The 20971-nt window shown below is 42.7% G+C and overlaps 1 protein-coding gene across 1 annotated transcript; it reads left to right on the plus strand.

Annotated features, from left to right (window-relative positions):
• Positions 1-9542: 9542 nt before the first annotated feature.
• ANKRD1 (ankyrin repeat domain 1) lies at positions 9543-18973 on the plus strand. Its single transcript, XM_005896318.3, has 9 exons — positions 9543-9698; positions 10369-10548; positions 11436-11573; positions 11913-12020; positions 13502-13600; positions 15117-15215; positions 15323-15421; positions 15557-15655; positions 18131-18973. Exons 1-9 carry the CDS (start codon positions 9672-9674, stop codon positions 18239-18241), a joined length of 960 nt encoding a protein of 319 aa, XP_005896380.1. The 5' UTR covers positions 9543-9671; the 3' UTR covers positions 18242-18973.
• The last annotated feature ends 1998 nt before the right edge of the window (positions 18974-20971 follow it).

The raw sequence follows: 20971 nt of genomic DNA on the forward strand, positions 1-20971 counted from the left end.
GAATCAGCGAACTGAAATGGACTGGAATGGGTGAATTTAACTCAGATGACCATTATATCTACTACTGCGGGCAGGAATCCCTCCGAAGAAATGGAGTAGCCATCATACTCCATTGAGTAGCCAACAAAAGAGTCCGAAATGCAGTACTTGGATGCAGTCTCAAAAACGACAGAATGATCTCTGTTCGTTTCCAAGGCAAACCATTCAATATCACAGTAATCCAAGTCTATGCCCCAACCAGTAACACTGAAGAAGCTGAAGCTGAACGGTTCTATGAAGACCTACAAGACCTTTTAGAGCTAACACCCAAAAAAGATGTCCTTTTTATTATAGGGGACTGGAATGCAAAAGTAGGAAGTCAAGAAACACCTGGAGTAACAGGCAAATTTGGCCTTGGAATACAGAATGAAGCAGGGCCAAGACTAATAGACTTTTGCCAAGAAAATGCACTGGTCATAACAAACACCCTCTTCCAACAACACAAGAGAAGACTCTATACATGGACATCACCAGATGGTCAACACCAAAATCAGATTGATTATATTCTTTGCAGCCAAAGATGGAGAAGCTCTATACAGTCAGCAAAAAGAAGACCAGGAGCTGACTGTGGCTCAGACCTTGAATTCCTTATTGCCAAATTCAGACTTAAATTGAAGAAAGTAGGGAAAACCACTAGACCATTCAGGTATGACCTAAAACAAATCCCTTATGACTATACAGTGGAAGTGAGAAATAGACTTAAGGGCCTAGATCTGATAGATAGAGTGTCTGGTGAACTATGGAATGAGGTTCGTGACATTGTACAGGAGACAGGGATCAAGACCATCCCCGAGGAAAAGAAATGCAAAAAAGCAAAATGGCTGTCTGGGGAGGACTTACAAATAGCTGTGAAAAGAAGAGAAGTGAAAAGCAAAGGAGAAAAGGAAAGATATAAGCATCTGAATGCAGAGTTCCAAAGAATAGCAAGAAGAGATAAGAAAGCCTTCTTCAGCAATCAATGCAAAGAAATAAAGGAAAACAACAGAATGGGAAAGGCTAGAGATATCTTCAAGAAAATCAGAGATACCAAAGGAACATTTCATGCAAAGATGGGCTCAATAAAGGACAGGAATGGTATGGACCTAACAGAAGCAGAAGATATTAAGAAGAGATGGCAAGAATACACAGAAGAACTGTACAAAAAAGAGCTTCACGACCCAGATAATCATGATGGTGTGATCACTGACCTAGACCCAGACATCCTGGAATGTGAAGTCAAGTGGGCCTTAGAAAGCACCACTACGAACAAAGCTAGTGGAGGTGATGGAATTCCAGTTGAGCTATTCCAAATCCTGAAAGATGATGTTATGAAAGTGCTGCACTCAACATGCCAGCAAATTTGGAAAACTCAGCAGTGGCCACAGGACTGGAAAAGGTAAGTTTTCATTCCAATCCCAAAGAAAGGCAATGCCAAAGAATGCTCAAACTACCACACAATTGCACTCATCTCACACGCGAGTAAAGTAATGCTCAAAATTCTCCAAGCCAGGCTTCAGCAATAAGTGAACCGTGAACTTCCAGATGTTCCTGCTGGTTTTAGAAAAGGCAAAGGAACCAGAGATCAAATTGCCAACATCTGCTGGATCATGGAAAAAGCAAGAGAGTTCCAGAAAAACATCTATTTCTGCTTTATTGACTATGCCAAAGCCTTTGACTGTGTGGATCACAATACACTGTGGAAAATTCTGAAAGAGATGGGAATACCAGACCACCTGATCTTCCTCTTGAGAAACCTGTATGCAGGTCAGGAAGCAACAGTTAGAACTGGACATGGAACAACAGACTGGTTCCAAATAGGAAAAGGAGTACGTCAAGGCTGTATATTGTCACCCTGCTTATTTAACTTATATGCAGAGTACATCATGAGAAACGCTGGGCTGGAAGAAGCACAAGCTGGAATCAAGATTGCAGGGAGAAATATCAATAACCTCAGATATGCAGATGACACCACCCTTATGGTAGAAAGTGAAGAGGAACTCAAAAGCCTCTCGATGAAAGCGAAAGAGGAGAGTGAAAACGTTGGCTTAAAGCTCAACATTCAGAAAATGAAGATCATGGCATTCGGTCCCATCACTTCATGGGAAATAGATGTGGAAACAGTGTCAGACTATTTTTTTGGGCTCCAAAATCACTGCTGATGGTGACTGCAGCCATGAAATTAAAAGATGCTTACTCCTTGGAAGGAAAGTTATGACCAACCTAGACAGCATATTCAAAAGCAGAGACATTACTTTGCCAACAAAGGTCTGGCTAGTCAAGGCTATGGTTTTTCCTGTGGTCATGTATGGATGTGAGAGTTGGACTGTGAAGAAGGCTGAGCGCTGAAGAATTGATGCTTTTGAACTGTGGTGTTGGAGAAGACTCTTGAGAGTCCCTTGGACTGCAAGGAGATCCAACCAGTCCATTCTGAAGGAGATCAGCCCTGGGATTTCTTTGGAAGGAATGATGCTAAAGCTGAAACTCCAGTACTGTGTCCACCTCATGCGAAGAGTTGACTCATTGGAAAAGACTCTGATACTGGGAGGGATTGGGGGCAAGAGGAGAAGGGGACGACAGAGGATGAGATGGCTGGATGGCATCACTGACTCGATAGACGTGAGTCTCAGTGAAATCTGGGAGTTGGTGATGGACAGGGAGGCCTGTCGTGCTGCGATTCATGGGGTTGCAAAGAGTCGGACACGACTGAGCGACTGAACTGATCTGATCTGAACACCAAACACAAAGATAAACTGAAAATGGATAAAGATTTAAGTGTAAGACCAAAAACTATAAAACTCTTAGAGGAAAACATAGGCAGAACACTCAATGACATAAATCAAAGCAAGATCCTCTATGACCCACCTCCTAGAGTAAAGGAAATATAAACAAAAGTAAGCAAGTGGGAACTGATTAAACTTAAAAGCTTATGCACAGCACAGGAAACTATAAGCAAGGTGAAAAGAACCCTCAGAATGGGAGAAAATAATGGCAAATGAAACAACTGACAAAGGATTAATTTCCAAAATATGCAAGCAGCTCATACAACTCAATGCCAAAAAAACAAACAACCCAATCAAAAAGCGGGAAAAAGACCTAAACAGACATTTCTCCAAAGAAGACATACAGATGGCTAACAAACATATGAAAAGATACGGAACATCACTCATTATTAGAGAAATACAAATCAAAACCACAATGAGATGTCACCTCACACTGGGCAGAATCACCATCATCAAAAAAATCTACAAACAGTAAACGCTGGAGAAGGTGTGGGAAAAGGGAACGGTCTTGCACTGTTGGTGGGAATGTAAGTTGATACAGCCACTATGGAAGACGGTATGGAGGTTCCTTAAAAAACAAGGAATAAAACCACCATATGACCCAGCATTCTCACTCCTAGACACATACCCTGAGGAAACCAAAATTGAAAAAGACACATGTATCCCATTGTTCATTGCAGCACTATTTACAATAGCTAGAACATGGAAGCAACCTAGATGCCCATTGACAGATGAATGGATAAAGAAATCGTGGTACATATATACAATGGAAAATTACTCAGCCATAAAAAGGAACACATTTGAGTCAGTTCTGATGAGGTGGCTGAATCTAGAACCTATTATACAGAGGGAAGTGAGTCAGAAAGAAAAAGATAAATATCGTATTCTAACACATATATACAGAATCTAGAAGAATGGTACTGAAGAATTTATTTACAGGGCAGCAATGGAGAAGCAGACATAGAGAATAGATTTATGGACATGGGGAGAGGGGAGGAGAGGGTGAGATGTATGGAAAGAGTAACATAGAAACTTACATTACCATATGTAAAATAGAAAGTCAATAGGAATTTGCTGTGGGGCTCAAGAAACTCAAAGAGGGGCTCTGTATCAAACTAGATGAGTGGGCTGGGGAAGGAGATGGGAGGAAGTTCAAAAGGGAGGTGATATATGTATACCTATGGCTGATTCATGTTGAGGTTTGACAGAAAACAACAAAATTCTGTAAAGCAGTTATTCTTCAATGGAAACAAAACAAAACAAAACAAAACAAAACAAAAAAGAAGAATCTGCCTGCAATGCAGGAGACCTGGGTTCAATTCTCAGGTCGGGAAAATCCCCTGGAGAAGGAAATGTCAACCCACTCAAGTATCCTTGCCTGGAGAATCCCATGGAGAGAGGAGCCTGGTGGGTTACAGTCTAAGGGGTCACAAGAGTTGGACATGACTGAATGACTAAGCTCAGCACAGCACCTGTGTTAGAGGCTTTGGAGAATCCACTCTGTGGTCCGCGTGTGGTGCTGCAGTCACGAGGGCTGTTTATTTCTATCTATTAATTCAGTGATTTTGAGATCTCAATAAAACTTTAGGGGCTCAGAAATCATTTTGTTCAAAGCTCTCCTTTGGTAATTTGAGGAGTTGAGGGGATTTGCTCAACTAGTCCCAGGGCAGAGCCCGGATTAAAAGCCAGGTTCCCTAATTCCTCACCCCACATCCTTCATCTTTCACAACTTTATACATTTATATATACAAAGGCTGCCCTCCTTGGTTTTGTGGCAGAAGCAGCATGCTATGTTGCCTGCGGTTTTCCTTAAAAAAAAACTCAGTAAAACTGAAAACTCCCCGAGGGCAGGAGAGTTTGACTCTTGAAAGCATTGGTATATCTCTAGCTCTAAAAAATGCCCGACACATAGTAGGGCCAAATAAATATTGATGGTAAGTTTGATGTGTGTTTCCCACAGTCTTAGTAAAGGTGATTTCACAATCAGAATTCTGACACTGGGATAAAGATGACTTTACTGCCTCTATCTTCAAGGATATACACAGATATATTTATGTATGTATTCATTTAAATCTGTACCCTGGAGTGGTAATCTCAATGCTGGGGGGAAATTAGAATCAACTGGAAAGGTTTTGTTTGTTGGTTTTTTCCTTTTTCAAGACAATACCTGGATATTAAAGTTTATATTCAGATTTCATTCACCTGGGTTGAGACGATTCTAAGATGCACCCAGCCTTGGAACCACCACCCAAGGAAAGGGCACTTGTGATATGCCCTAACTGGGAAATTACACTTGTCATGGTTGGTCAGCATTTGAAAAATGCTAATAAGATGCTCACACTCCAGAGGATATTACCTAAGCACTTTATCTTTATCCCTAATTAGTATTAGAAGATTATTTGTTATTTAGCATTAAAATGTTCCTAATTATTTGTCATTGAAAGGAGATTTGAGATATGTGATTTGGCTAGGAAAGACTATAAAACTCCTACCAGATGTTAGCTAAATACTTAGCCTCACTATGTGTCAGGCACTTTGCTATGTATGCTCTGTGGAGTCCTAGACCTATATATTCAGTACTAGCAATTGGTCAGATCTTGTCTTGGGTCATACATGGAAGGTTCTGTCATCTGATTGGGCTAGCAAATTAGCTAAAGTCTACTGCTAGAATGACTTCATTTTCCAGGCACTGTCTTAGAGTGTAATGGGTAGGGGCCACTTTCAGAAAGTTTACAGAACAGTCGTGTGGCTGTGTATACCTGTTAGCTGACACAATCCATAAGCGGGGCAGAATTTGGTTACAGACATAATTTATAGCAAGGCACCTGCTGCTGTAAGGTATGGGGAAGAGACCTACTGCTGCTGCTAAGTTGCTTCAGTCGTGTCCGACTCTGTGCGACCCCACAGACCACAGCCCACCAGGCTCCCCCGTCCCTGGAATTCTCCAGGCAAGAATACTGGAGTGGGTTGCCATTTCCTTCTCCAATGCATGAAAGTGAAAAGTGAAAGTGAAGTCACTCAGTCGTGTCTGACTCTTCGAGATCCCATGGACTGCAGCCCACCAGGCTCCCCCACCCAAGGGATTTTCCAGGCAAGAGTACTGGAGTGGGGTGCCATTGCCTTCTCCTACAGCCTTCACCCATGTCTACCAAAGGAAACTGCTGATATTTGCAAAAAGGCAGCTTGAAACTGGGTTGCTTACAACCCAGTGTGTATGCAATTTTTATTCAGAGCTCTGGATACAGGAGGACCTTGGTCTTGAGTCTATCCTTTGAGAGGAGAGGAAGGCAGATGCCTTCTGCTCAAAATGTACTGCTCAAAATGTTCCCAGCATGTGTGGCTTTTCAAATACAGGTGATTTCATCCTTGGTTGGCAGGGAAGGGAAGGAACCTTGAACCTTGTTTGCTTCAATTCTATGACCTCCCTCTGGTATTTTTGAGTGTGTAACTGAACCTAGGCTTGGCTGGAGGGATACTTGGATTCCTAGTAGGGCCAAGTCAGCCATTTCTCAGAGCCAAGAGAGGTGAGGAGCAGCTGGGACTGGGAAGGCAATTAGGAGGGATGGGAAAATGAGCAGTTACAAGTGCAACAGCAGAACAAGGTGGCTTCCAGTCAGAGTCTGGTGACAGTCCTCAGAGTCCTTCCTGTTTGTATCAAGGTGGGTGTTCCGAGGGCAAGGAGTGTTAATAACCATACCATTTTGTGTGCTATAAAATACCTTGGATTGTAGCAAATAAGAGACCATTTTGGAAAACAGCCTAAATGTCCATAAATAGGAGACTGGTTAAATAAGCAAGGGTATGTCCACACACAGAAATCCACGTGGTGGTTGAAGATAATGAGACAGACTCATCCGTGCTGGTAGAAGATAATCTTTAAGACACATGATCAAGAGAAACACATCAAGTACCAAATCAGCACTCAGCAAGATTACAATTAAGCAACCTTCTTCTCTCTGCATTGTTTTAATTTTAACAACATATTTGTATGTTACTTACATAGTCAAGAAAACAGTAAAAATAAAAAGTCTGAGTAAAATGTAAAAATAAGTGTAAAATGTCCTAAAATTTGGCAAGACAAAATTGTCCTTGGAGCTGAGCTATACGGCACATGAACCCTGGTGGTGCTGGGGCACGTCTCTCAAACCCTGGGTGACAATAATAAACGCTTTAGACTCCACTTCTCTGCCCCTCACTTTCCTTACCTGTAAATAGGATTATAATCCTGGTCGCATTGAAATGCACAAATCCTGAGAGGAAGGAGAAAAAGCTCTTAAGATGACTCTGGCCAATCTCAGGGACCATTTCCCTGCTCATTCTAGTTGACACTGGGTTGCTAAATCATTCTAGAACCAATTTGTCTTAATTCGTCTTGATAAGGAAAGGTTATGCTTAGTTTGAGGTTGTGATCAAGTCAAATGTACAAATTTCAGAACTTACTCCACTATGGGAACTTTCATGGAAAGGAAGCTCCTTAAAAGCAAGTCACAGAAAACTCTCCTCCAGTTGCGAAGTTTGGTTTTCAATTTTGATGAATAGGAATGATTTGAAAATACAGTTTCATCTGATCCGTTGTCAGGGAGCTATGAGTATCTAGAAGCTCTTTTGAAAAGCAAAATCTTCTCATGTTTTACAATGACCAATGGGATCAATACTGGAAGCGGCGAGTGGAGAGGCAGGTAGAATTTACTCACCTGATGATACCCAGGGATCTGGCCAGCAGGCTCCTTTCTCTAAGTTCTGCCCATCCCATCAAGCCTTCCTCAAGCGTCATCCTCTGCAGTTTTCTGTAGACCTATTGGACTCTCCTGCGTAAAACCAGCCAGGTTTGAGGGGATAATTAAATGACCAGAGGAAGAAATAGGCTTGGTGTACCATCCCACCCACTTTGACTTTTTTTTTTTTTTTTTTTTTGAGGTGTCCTGAACATGGAAGGACCTTTTAATAGGTCTTGGTTGGGCCCTGAGTGGGTCTAGGTTTGAACTACTCTGAAAATGTGCTCTGACCTCAATGATTCTCTGCTTCTGATGGACGGAATCCAAACTCTTCAACCTAGCATCCAGCAACCAGCTGTGCGTCTGCAGCCAGTGACTTGTCACGTTTCTGCGCCTCCGTGCCCTCTCTGTAGAATGAATGCACTGGCCTTGCTTGAACTTTGAGGGCATTACCAGCTCTGGGATTCAATATCCAAGACGCTTCAACAACCGGTGACCCTTCCCTCAAGGAGATCTCCTAAGGCTCCCCGCAGTTTGGGTCAGGCCTGGAACAAAGAGACTAAGATAAGAAACGGTAGGAAAAGTTTAATGGCTACTTCTTATTTAAAGAAACCAGTGAAAATGGTCATCGCTGTCTCCACCTCAAAGAAAACACCAGGAAATTTCATTTTCGTAAAACCCCTTTTAGGATAGAACATTAGGAGACTAGAACAGATACCCGGGTAATTGGGAGGATCCCTCTTTGTCAGCACTTTGGTCGGGGGGCAGGTGGCGGGTGTCAGTGTGTCATTCTGAAAATTTCAGCAAAACCACCCCCAGGCTGATCAGGGGAAAGAAGAGATTGGCAGCCATGTGTGCTGAGTGGGGTGCATTTGAGGGAGTGATGGACACAGAAGGTCAACAGAACATCTAATGAACACACTTTTCCATTCACACTCTCTTTCTCTCACTCTCCCCTCCTTTCTTTTACTGAAAAAAAAATAAAAAAACATTTTAAAATGGCTTTGGAGATAGTAATTCTAGTTTCTCCTTGGACTGTAAAGAGACAGTAAACATTTTTACATAATTTAACACTTCAGAGATGAGAAACCAGGATCAGAGGTCTTTTTTCACTCCAACCCAAACAAAGCTCTTTGTTCCTCTGGCAACCTGTCTCAAACCTTCATCAGAATTACTCGAGTGCTTTGAAAAACACAGACTCCTAGGACTCAGCCATAAATTGACACAGAATGCCCCAGAGTGGGGCCCAGGGACCTGCAGTTTTCACCAGCTCCGGCAGGTGTCTTTTCTCCACAGCAACTGAGAACTGTGGCTCAATGACCTGATCAAGGTCATACTGTTACTAACAATCGGCCTCATATAATCTATCTCAGGACATTTTGAAACTTTTTTGAATAAAAAGTGTTCCAGTAAGTATGCTGTTACAGTAAGCATGTCATGTGCTAATTATGGCCTGTGACACCGTGAAATAAAACTGTATTACTGAATGCTTTCAATTTCTTATAATGATGGTAAGGTGGCCTGTCATGGGGCCTTTTTAGCCCTCGACATCACTCCAGAGGATTCCAAACAGATATAGACAAGGGCCATTAGGACCTGAGTCCTTTCCTCTCGGGCTGTTTACCCACGGGAATAGGATGTCCTAAAGCAACACTTCCCCCAAGTGACGTGTTGATAAGTCTGGTTATCAGAAAGATATTACTGGCGGTGTGATACGCAGGGCATTTACATTTTCTTGATAGGATTAGTCATATGAAAGCTGACAAAGAAGGAAAAGGAGCAGCGGTGTGGCGCAATGTCAACAGACAGCTGTCCTCTGGCTCCCCGATAAATAGGATGACTTGCATTGCTGAGCGGTGTGGTCACTGCCAAAGGAATGGCCCTCTCACATTTCTTCCTGATTCACATATTCAGTGGGGTTACTTGTCATCCCCTCCCTCCCCTGCTTCCCAGACACTGAGTCTGAAATGAAAAATTCACCTGCCTCTGAGTTGGCCCCAGGAGGGAGGGGGGGCAGGGGTGTTACTTGGGTTCCCAGGTTGGAAGATTATCTCACCCAGCTCTAGCTATATAAGCTCACTGGAGCAGATGGGCTCCCCAGGGCAACTCAAGGGTTCATTCCTCAGGAGGAAAACAGACTGACGAACTTCGGGTCAACATGATGGTTCTGAAGGTAGAAGAGCTGGTATGTAAAGCACATTATTTTTATGCAGTGAAAAATGGTGCAGCCTTGACTTTTATTTGAAAATTGAAATGCTCTTTTCTTTCAGGCATAATGCACAGGTATTCTGAAAAATGTCATATGTGGAAAATGGTTGATTTATGTGATGGAATAAGTAAAATTAGAAAAAAAGGAGCTGGCAGTAATGAATTCTCTACATATTCCCTATTTATTATCTTCTCCTTTGGTTTTATCACTAAAGTGTGGAATCATGTACAGTAATCAAAATGCCTTAGGGGAGAAGTTCTAGTGCAACAATATATATCTGGAAACCACAGGAAGGCAAGGGATCATCAAAAGTACTGAAAAATGAAAGAATTTTAAAATCATCAGTGGGGATGGGGGGAAGAGGTTGGGATTTTCTTAGGAGAAATGTGATTAAGTGGATTAAAAGCAGATTTAAACATATCAACCTAACCTAAACCTTGATTTAACTAATAGAAGAGAACAAGTATCTAAAGGTATTCCTGGAACACTGGGGCAGCGCATCACAACCTGAGCTCTGAGAGTGCATTGCTCTGAAGCCACTGTCAGCAGGGAGGAAGGGCCCAGGGACCTCCTGCAGCATCCTTTATGGAGAAGGACCCCAGGACGGACTCTGTTATTCTGACCCGGCCACCTTCTTCCCTTGTAGGTTACAGGGAAGAAGAAAGGCAGTGGGGATGCTGGGGAGTTCCTTCCTGAGGACTTCAGAGATGGAGAATATGAAGCTGCTGTCACTTTAGAGAAGCAAGAAGACCTGAAAACACTTCCGGTCCACTTTGTCAGCCTGGGGGAGCAACAGTGGGAAACTGAGAAACAGCGAGAGGCAGAGGTAAGGGCCTTCTGGGAGGTTCACTAGTGGGAGGTTGGGGAGGGCGTAGAGGACACAGGTGCCAGATAGCAAGGAGAAAAGAGAGAAACCAAATAAATGCAACCATCCCAAAGGTATTTCTTTATCAATTTCTAACTTACAAAGAAGCAACTTCTATGGAACAGGTTGTAGAAAATAATTCTTTGGCAAGACTATGACCTCTGGATTCCAAATCAATCACCGAATGGTTTTTGACTGTTTTGACTGAAAGACTTGGAAAGAGAAAAGTGTCCAGTGAATTTCTGATGTCTTATATAGTTTAATTAATCCCAAGGAAGGGAGCCTTTTTTTTCCTCAGTAATGTGGTTCATGGATCATTGTTTGACTGCGGCAACTTTTCGTGTTGAGAAAATGTGTTGCTGGGTGAATTTTCATTACTTACTAACCACAGATGTAGTCCCCAGACAGTCTGTTTCATGAGCGCTGCTCAGTGAGCTACCTAAAAGACACTGGCATAGAAATTTTAAGAGTTTGAAACTTATTAGTAAAGTCTTTTCAATTAAAAAAATTCATGAGCATGATAAAAAAATTCTACAGAAATCTGGGGTCTGTTTATGGAAATAATTACAATATCATCACTTAGAAACTAGATTCTATCTTCAGGAAGAAGCTGGTGCTACAAGCAAGGGAAGTGAAGATAAAGGCAATTAGCTGAAAAATTTGACCCCTAAATACTTGAATAAGAAATCACTAAATCCAAGTCAAAGATTTATTATAAATATTTTTTTTAATCTTTTTGCTCAAACTGTTCACATACTGAGCTCAGACCTTGCAGATTTTGTTTTGACACAACCAGAATGCTTGTCAGTAGAACTCACCATATTTTGAAACATGCATTTCTTTTTTAGCTCAAGAAGAAAAAACTAGAACAAAGATCAAAACTGGAAAATTTAGAAGATCTTGAAATAATCATTCAACTGAAGAAAAGGAAAAAATACAAGAAAACAAAAGTTCCAGTTGTGAAGGAACCTGAACCTGAAATTGTGGTAAGCACTGCTGGGTTTCCTTATGTTGTGGGGGTGGGAGTTGGTTGCTCAGTCATGTCTGACTCTGCAACCCCGTGGACTGTAGCCTGTCAGGCTCCTTTGTCCATGGAATTCTCTGGGCAAGAATACTGGAGTGGGTTGCCATTTCCTTCTTCAGGGGAATCTTCCCAACCCAGATATTGAACCTGGGTCTCTTGTATAGCATGCAGATTCTTTATTGTTTGAGCCACCAGGGAAAACCTCGGCATTAGGCTACAAGCAAATAACTATCTGTGGAGGGTTTGACTGAATGTCGGAAAGCCCATGGTAACTCTCACATTGTTTTCTTTTAAACTTTAGACAGAACCTGTGGATGTGCCTACATTTCTGAAAGCTGCCCTGGAGAATAAACTGCCAGTAATAGAAAAATTCTTGTCAGACAAGAACAATCCAGATGTCTGTGATGAGGTAAGGCTTATACAAAGCACTGCAAAATCCAGCTTGTTAATTTTGTGTTTCTTATGCTTTACTGCAGCCTTGCTAGTTTGGTGCCAGAAATCAATCCACCTGAAACCGTCGCCCCAGCTGTTGCCACATATGCCAGTAGCATAACAGGGGAGTGCAGTGGGCCAGAAAAAGAAAATGCTGGATCAGTGCTATGGATTGCATTATTTTTTTGCACTCTCATTTTCTTCCCACTGCTTTTTCAGTTTGCCTTTAATTTTGAGATCTTTGGGATAGACTTTTAGTATGGCAGGACCAACCACTCATGACTGGAGAAATATATTGTTAGCATTAGCTTTGACTGGACCCAAATATATCAGCTCTACACAGGGAATCTCTAGCCCGGAGTTCAAGTGTCAGTTCTATCAGTAGTCACTTATTTGATTCTTGGCAGCCAATCTGCATTTTCTGGACCTCAGTTTCCTTATCTAAAAAGAGAGGGCATTGGAGTGAAATAATGCCTAATAGTGTTCCAGCACAAATAGCCTATTAATCCATTTGCGTGTGAGCTCAGGAGTCTCCGACTCTGCGACTGCACAGACTGCAGTCTGCCAGGCTCCTCTGTTCATGGGATTTTTCAGGCAAGAATACTGGAGTGGGTTGCCATTTTCTTCTCCAGGGGACCTTCCTGACGCAGAGATGGTATCTGCTGCCTCCTGTGTTTCCTGCATTGGCAGGCAGATTCTTTATCACTGAGCCACCTGAAGTGAAAGTGTTAGTTGCTCAGTTGTGTCTGACTCTTTGTGACCCCATGGACTGTAGCCCGCCAGTTCCTCTGTCCATGGCATTCTCCAGACAAGAATACTGGAGTGGGTTTCCATTCCCTTCTCCAGCGGATCTTCTCGGCCCAGAGATCAAGCCTGGGGTCTCTTGCATTGCAGGCGGATTCTTTACCCTCTGAGCCACCAGGGAAGCCACCTGGGAAGCCCATTAATCCATTATTTGAAGCCAATTTATCAGACATCACTAATCCTTTTTTGACTCCTTTCCCCTATGAACTGGAATGGGGAATCATTTCTGAAGCTGAAAGAAAAATGTCTTCCGTTATCTTAAAAATGAATACTTTTTGATATTCAACCTAACAGCAGTCCCAAAGGAAGGAAATGGCCTGAACTACATGGCAGATACTACAGAAATCATGAGGGCACAAAACACAAGAAAGGGAAGTGTCAGCACTTGGGTAGTTTTGAATCTTTAAGTCCATGCGCCTCGATGAAGACCTCTAATCACTTAGAAACGTGTATTGCAGGAGACGCAAATCTCAGTTGCAGAATAATGGTTCCAGTCGATAATTTTAGTAAATTTGACATTTCTAACTCATAAAAAAGAACTCAAGTTTCTATCAGCTAGGTCATCAGAATCCCTAGCTTCCTATTTCTTAGAAAGGATTTATACTCATTTTTATATGCATTGTTCTCTCTCACTCTTTTTAAAATCTCTGACAGTATAAACGGACAGCTCTTCACAGAGCATGCTTGGAAGGACATTTGGCAATCGTGGAGAAGTTAATAGAAGCTGGAGCCCAGATTGAATTCCGTGATATGGTAAATATATCTCTTTGTTTGGAAATGAGCCAAAGTAAGTAGACTATGTGAAGCTTGAGAAAACCTACCATGAAAAATGGGGCCAATTGTATTGAAGATTGATCTGAGAGAACTAGGCAGAAGCTTATTTCTCCATACAAAGGGAAGTTGGGAGATGGACTAGGTCACGTGAAAAGTATTTTCCATATATACTGAAAAGGAGAGGAGTATTTCAGGGAAAAGAAGGAAGTGAGAGCTGTTGGACAGAATTCAATATCCTCATCAAAGACTCGGGTCGTTATCAAGTCAGTAGCCTTACTGAGAAGTAATACAGTCAACACTTGCCTTTCAGCATCCCCATCCTTCCATCATACGTGGCCACCTGCTCCTGACCTTTGGCTGCCAGCAACATCTCAGAATTCTCTGGCTGCACACCTTATTTGATAGATGCTGATTGCTGTCAGTGAGATTTGGGGCTAGACTGCACACAAAATGAATTGCATCTATGGGAAGTGGCTGCTATTCAGATTTCAGTAATTCAACCACTGTGATTTCTATGCAGACCAGTATATAGCATATCCTATGAAATGAAGATTGAGGCTGGGGAAAAAAAATGCTCTATTTATTTAAATATAGCTCAATTTGACTTTTTAAGCAGAGTGGAAAAGGGACTGGAAAAGTCCAAAGGATTTGGCTAAAACTGAACCCAGAAGATACACACACAGAAAAACAAGTAAACAAAATATAAAGTTTGCGTGGAAAGACACAAAAATTCATGAGCATGATATTTGGAGGGCCAAGGATATACCAAATTTTCTAGTATGATTAAGTGCAGTAACTACAAATAAGGACGGTGGAGGCAGATGACAGTGTGCTAGCAGAGAACCAGGAAGAGACGAGGAAAAGACAACAGGGACACAGGAAGAGGCGTCAGATCCAGATGAGTATCTTTTGGAAGGGACTACTTCTTTTCTGCCAGAATTTTAAAATCCGTACATTTGTCTAGAACTTTTGAGTTTATCTGGCAAAAGTGGTTTAACGTTCCAGGCACACTGTGGGTTGGAATAACTCTTCTGCCACTTACTAGCTGTGTTTCCTTGGGCAAAAAATTTGAATAGTTTGGCGCCTCCTTTTTCTCATTTGCAAAATGAGCACAGGAACGCCCACTTCACAATGTTGCTGGGAGCGTCCATGCGTCTGAAGTATGTGGCACCATGTGGGCACCACGAAATTCTCAGTACATTTTAGTTCTTATCCTCTCTTAAAAAGATTAGGTTTCTTGAGAACCTCCTAATGATGCAAACATGCACACAGATACATACACAGGAGAGCATACACGTTCGCACATTTTTGCCGAAACATTTGGCAAGAGATTTGAACTACAATAGTTAGAACTGTCAACCTAGACCAGGACAGCCCAGTGCCATCACAGATGCCCTAGCAAACCTGGTATTCCTAGGTCTTAGAAACCAAGAACTAATTCCTCTGACCAGGTTCTTCTTCCACTGAGTCATGTCCTTTCACCTCCCTCGTACAGCTTGAATCCACAGCAATCCACTGGGCAAGCCGCGGAGGAAGCCTGGATGTCTTAAAACTGTTGCTGAACAAAGGCGCCAAAATCAGTGCGCGGGATAAGGTATTTCTCCTACTCCCGTTCCCCTCCTCCCCTTCACACATGCGTTGGGGTCTGGGACAGCCTTTGTCCTCACGCCCAGGGACCCAACGGGCTTTTCGATTTCGTAGTTGCTCAGCACCGCGCTGCATGTCGCGGTGAGGACCGGCCACTACGAGTGCGCAGAGCATCTCATCGCCTGCGAGGCAGACCTCAATGCCAAAGACCGGGTGAGTAGGCCGGCAGAGTTTGGCCTCCTAAAACCTTCACTCATTTATTTGGGATCACTACCCCTGCTGGGCACCTTTTCGGGACCCACTTCCTGGCCTCAGGCCCACCTTTAGCCTATTCACTCTGTTCTCTAGGAAGGAGATACTGCCTTGCATGATGCCGTGAGGCTGAATCGGTACAAGATGATCCGACTCCTGATCACGTATGGTGCCGACCTCAACGTCAAGAACTGTGTAAGTACTCAGGCAAGGGGCCTTGTTTGCCGGCTTTCTAATGAACAGAAGTATGGCTCACATACTTGAAAATAGCCTTATAAAGGTAGCATTTAGGGGGTCTTTTGATGATTTAAATGCCCTGTTCCTTCCCATAAGGATATTGCTGACCTTGGCAAGGACTCAGGTCATCTAGTCAGAGATGGGGAAGCCATAGTGCCTCCTTTGCCCTCAATGCCTAACACAGCATTTAGGAATTCTTTTAGAATTTGGTATGGAAAATAAAAGATGGTCAAACCACCCACCTTCACAGACACAAGCAGTGTCTGCCTTGGCCTGGCTGAGTTAGGCCGGAATAGTCAGGAATAAAGACACCCACCATTCCTGAAGCTCTTGAAAATTCCACAGTGGTCAGTGCAGCCAAGGGTCAAGGAATTCAAATGATTCAACACTGAATCCGAGTAATTGTGAATAGTCCTTCCCCTCTTAAAATGGCATGAATGCTACCACTTTCTTACAGAGGTAGCCATGCATTTGCCTTTATTTTTGAGCTAATTTCTATTCATTCTCCTCTTTGGTTTAGCTGCACATCCCTCAAAATAGTTTCTTATATTTAGGCCCAGAAAATGCTTGTATAAATCCCTTTTACAAGTACATGTTAATTTAGCTTCATCTGTAAGCCAGGGAATGTAACCAGATTTTCCTCATGGTCCCAATTCCTAGTCAAGCATCATCTAATACAAGCTTTAAAAATACCACTGGGAGGAATGAGTGTAAAGTACTGAAGAAGTAATTTGAAAGAGGCTTTTGGAGAATCACTTTACAAAGAAAGGGGAAAAAAAAAAACCCAGTCATCTTTTACTGTGAATCATTTCCTCCTCTTACTGTGTTACTATAAGACTGAGAGGAATACTTCATCATTCCAAAAAGGAAAATAAAACTGTCTTGGTGACAGGAACAAAATAAATGCAGATAGAGACTGCTTGGGTTGGGAAAGTGTTAACAGTAGGGTCCCCTCATCCTTGATATGGGATTGATCTTATCAAATAATTTAAACCATCAGAAAGAGTAGATTCAACAAAACCCCTAAAGCTGCAGAAAATATAATTTTTTTTCAGGCAGAGATCAAAAGCATATAGATTTGGAGAGACTGTGTAAGTCGCCAGGGAATCACGAGATAAATTTCAATACAAAGGAGTTTAAGGAATTCATGGAAAAATAGCCCTAAATATACAAATAGGCCTTAGAGCTCTGTATTTTCAGTAAGACCCCAGCATAAAGGTTCTAGAACTATAAATGTCATTGACCCAATGGATGGATATTTCCAAAAAAGGATGTTACTGGACACCATCTTGAAGGGAGTTGTAAACAATACATTACTGTATCATTATTGTATCATTGTCCCAAACTGTCTTCACATCTGCTGCTAAGTGTTCCCCAGGGCACATGCTACAGGGTGAGAAGGTCCAAAATTAAGGTTGCAGGGACGTTAACTCAAATCCGCCTAGGGCCCAGGCAGATCACATAAATGACTTTATGGTGGCTGCAGGCTCTGTGCACATAAGGTAGTGGTCCTTCCCTAATCCAGTCCCTTCTTGCTTCATGAAACCATGGATATCGTGCTGCCAAGCCTTCCAGTTTTTTTCAGAGAGATCACAGATTCAATTGGGAAATCTCTTAATTTCCAACTGTTGCCAATTAATTCCAGTTTTTTAAAACTCTAAGCTGTTTGGGCCAACACAGGTCTCTAGACTTATTTGCATCTCAAAGCTGCCAGTTTGCAATCTCTGGGATAAAGAGAGACTTCTGAATAGAGATGGAAAATTTTAGGACTTCTCAAATTGAGAGGCAAGAATTGAGAGGTGACATAATTTTAATTTTTGTAAATATCTTGAGACATAAAGTAAAAAAAAACTTGGTCTCAAAAATCATTGATATTATCTCCAAGAAAAATAAATTTCCTGGGAGAGCCCAGCGTAACTTCTGAGCAGCTGTGAAAAATCTACTCCCTGGAGTGGTACCTGTGTAATTAAGCCAAGGTGTTGCAGCAGCTCATATCCCACCAGTTTTTATCAGTCAGGAATCATTTTCCAAACTGATAGGAACTGGTTTTTGACCAGGTGGATACTGCTACCTCTCCATGCCCATTCTGCAGTATACTGTATAAGTACAGAGGCATCTTTTGAATTTCAGTGAGTTGGCTTAGGCTTGCTATTTAGTGTCAAGGGACTCGGGATTTTTACCAACACCTGGGATAGTCCCACAGGGGGGCAAATAAACCAAACACTGCTGATCTGCTAATTTGAAATGCCAGAAGCATTCCTGTGAGAAACAGTAAAGGCCTGGTTTGAAAATAAACTGCAGATCATAGTGGGAAACATAAAACACCTCAGTAACATACACCTATCCATTACCTCATCAAATACACACACAGAGGAGAAGAACTTATAGATGCCTTCAACCTGGAAGTCAAATTCCCTCCTCTGTTTCGATTAGGCTGGGAAGACTCCGATGGATCTGGTGCTACACTGGCAGAACGGAACCAAAGCAATATTTGACAGCCTCAAAGAGAACTCCTACAAAGCGTCTCGCATAGCAGCATTCTGAGAAAAGCGATGACAAACGATTCCATTGGCTGCTCTGTACCAGCACATGGAAGGCGTTGCCCCAAAGAGCGACTCGTAGAGAAATCCAGCTTCTGTTTATCAGCCTGTTGTAAAGTGGCACCTAATGAGGTTTGGAGCACAGGGACGTAGGCATTGACGTTTTCCTTAGTGAAACTCACTCTATTTATTTGTATTTATTCCAGTTAACTTATTTATTTATTTACTGCGATACCACCGATACTCAGATCCTTTGTGATCATTCATTTGGTGAACAAGCTTAGTTTGTATGTGACACATCAGAGCCTCCCTGTAGGTAGTTCTTAGACTATGTTAACCAGCAATGCCTATGATGTATCACCTCGCTCAGGTGAGATGTTTCAAGGTGATTTTGAAAGACGAAGGGGATTACTGCAGCCCTCTTTTCTCCTGCATTTTTAATGCTGAAGTTTGAGGCCATGGAAAGCCTGTAGCAGCAGAAGGGGAAACAGAATGAACGTGATTCTGGGAAGACAGTAAAGCTGGCCATTTGACGCCTGGGCCTGGTATTTCTTCCCAAGTATGTACCAAGGTGAAGAGAATGTCTTGAGTGTAAGTGGAAGGAACATGGGCCACTGTGCCGTGCAGAACCAAACGTGCTCAAAAAAGTGAAACTAACTGCAAATTGTAAATGTGTAAATGTGTATTATGTTGTATGTATATTTTATATTCATAATAAAAGCAGATTCTAAACCTCTTTCCTTCTTTAAGTCTGGTGGAAAGGCCATTTAGATGGGGTTATGTCTTCCAAGCTTTTCAGATTATGAATGTTCTGTAGAACTGTATGTACTTCTCAGTATTTCATGTCTACAAAGATCACCTGAGAATCTTGTTAAAATGCAGATTCTGACTCCTCCAGTGGCCGTGGGTGGGGCGTGAGATTCTGCATTACTGACAAGCCCCTGGGCGATGCAGAGGTGATGGTATATCACAGTCTTCAATGAGCAGCATGGCTGTGAAAACTATGAAGATACACAGGAGTTCAAGCTCTTTGGCCCCAGTGATGGGGAGAAAGGGACCTCTGGTGGGCAAAATGATTACTACAATTTAATGAATCCTTAAAACGTTCCAACTGGGGTTTAACTAATCTGAGGTTTAACAATTATTGTGGACACCAGCTACTAGTATCAAAGCTGCCCAAGAAAAAATGCACCTGGCCAATGATTGTTGACCTCCAAGGAGAGTGATTTTGTCACATGCTTGGCCAGGTGCTATGACCTGTGATGAGCAAACCAGATTGTCCCTGTCCTGCCTTCCTGGGATTATTGTTGGTCGCTAAGTCGTGTGCGACTCTTTGTGACCCCATGGACTGTAACCTGCCAGGATCCTCTGTCATGGGATTTCCCAGGCAAGAATACTGGAGTGGGTTACATTTCCTTCTCTAGGGGATCTTCCTGACCCAGGGATCGAACCTTCATCTCCTGGGTTAGCAAGTGGATTTTTACCACCGAGCCACCTGGGAAGCCCCCTATTCTTAGGACTTCCTAGGAATATTAAAGAAGTGATCACAGAAATAAATACATGGTAACAATCTGCAATAAGTACAAAGAAGTAACAAGCACAGCACGCTGAGAGTCTAAGCTGAGGAGGCTCATCATTCCATGGGGAGGCGCGGGAGGGAGTTTCTACAAAGACTTCTTTGAGGTAGGGACCTTCCTGGAGGAGTCTGAAGGATAAACTGGAGTTATAGGCAGCAGAGAGAATGTAGAAAAGGGCAAGGTTATGGGGGAAGTTTGTCACTTGCAGAAATGTTTGAAGGCCAGGGTGAAACATCTGTGCTGGTAGCCCTACCAAAAACCACTTTGCTGCTGCTGCTGCTAAGTCGCTTCAGTCGTGTCCAACTCTGTGGGACCCCAGAGACGGCAGCCCACCAGGCTCCCCCGTCCCTGGGATTCTCCAGGCAAGAACACTGGAGTGGGTTGCCATTTCCTTCTCCAATGCATGAAAGTGAAAAGTGAAAGTGAAGTCGCTCAGTCGTATCCGACTCTCAGCGACCCCATGGACTGCAGCCCACCAGGCTCCTCCATCCATGGGATTTTCCAGGCAAGAGTACTGGAGTGGGGTGCCATTGCCTTCTCCGAAAAACCACTTTAGATAGTGTAATACTCATGACCTCTCAGCTATGTCGCCAACACTTTGAGGGTGTGCAGGCACAATCCATAACCAGAAGATCCTTCAGTTAGCCGATCATGGAGTTGTAAGGATGGTGTGAAATATTTCTGTGCCTTTTCTATCCGGTCTCTGAACAATTTGTAGCATCCACCTCTTGGGGGCCTCAGGAGCTTCATTCTGTTATATCCCTCCCTCTCAATACCCTTCTGCCATCCCCTAACCTCCCTAGAGGATCCTGTTGGCTCTAACCCATCAGATCCTTATGGTTCAGGATCCTTTTTTTTCCTAAGCAAAGCAGCTACTACACAGGCAGCATCTCCCTTGCTACACTGACGTCTCCCACAGCACAACTTGGGTGTGTTATTATGTGGCCAAGTTTTCTATGTCTTCCTCAAGTTCCCTTCCCCACAAGAATTGGAAGGTAAAGGAGAGAAGGAAGTAAGGGGTTAAAACACTTTTGTGTTCCTGCATATGAAGATTTGCACTAGTACAGAAGTAGGGGGCATGAGAATCAACACAGAGTAAGTTTCATTATAGCAAGGGCAACTCAGTGACCTTTGCTACTTGAGAAGATAAACACTTG

Source organism: Bos mutus, chromosome 26 (assembly GCF_027580195.1).
Source record: "Bos mutus isolate GX-2022 chromosome 26, NWIPB_WYAK_1.1, whole genome shotgun sequence".
NCBI lineage: Eukaryota > Metazoa > Chordata > Mammalia > Artiodactyla > Bovidae > Bos > Bos mutus.

Excerpts from the sequence above, each read along its gene's own strand:
- ANKRD1 (XM_005896318.3), top strand. The coding sequence starts at position 9,672 with ATGATGGTTCTGAAGGTAGAAGAGCTG. Across the intron at positions 12,021-13,501 it reads ATCCAGATGTCTGTGATGAG|TATAAACGGACAGCTCTTCA; the intron begins GTAAGGCTTATA and ends AATCTCTGACAG. Across the intron at positions 15,216-15,322 it reads AAATCAGTGCGCGGGATAAG|TTGCTCAGCACCGCGCTGCA; the intron begins GTATTTCTCCTA and ends TCGATTTCGTAG.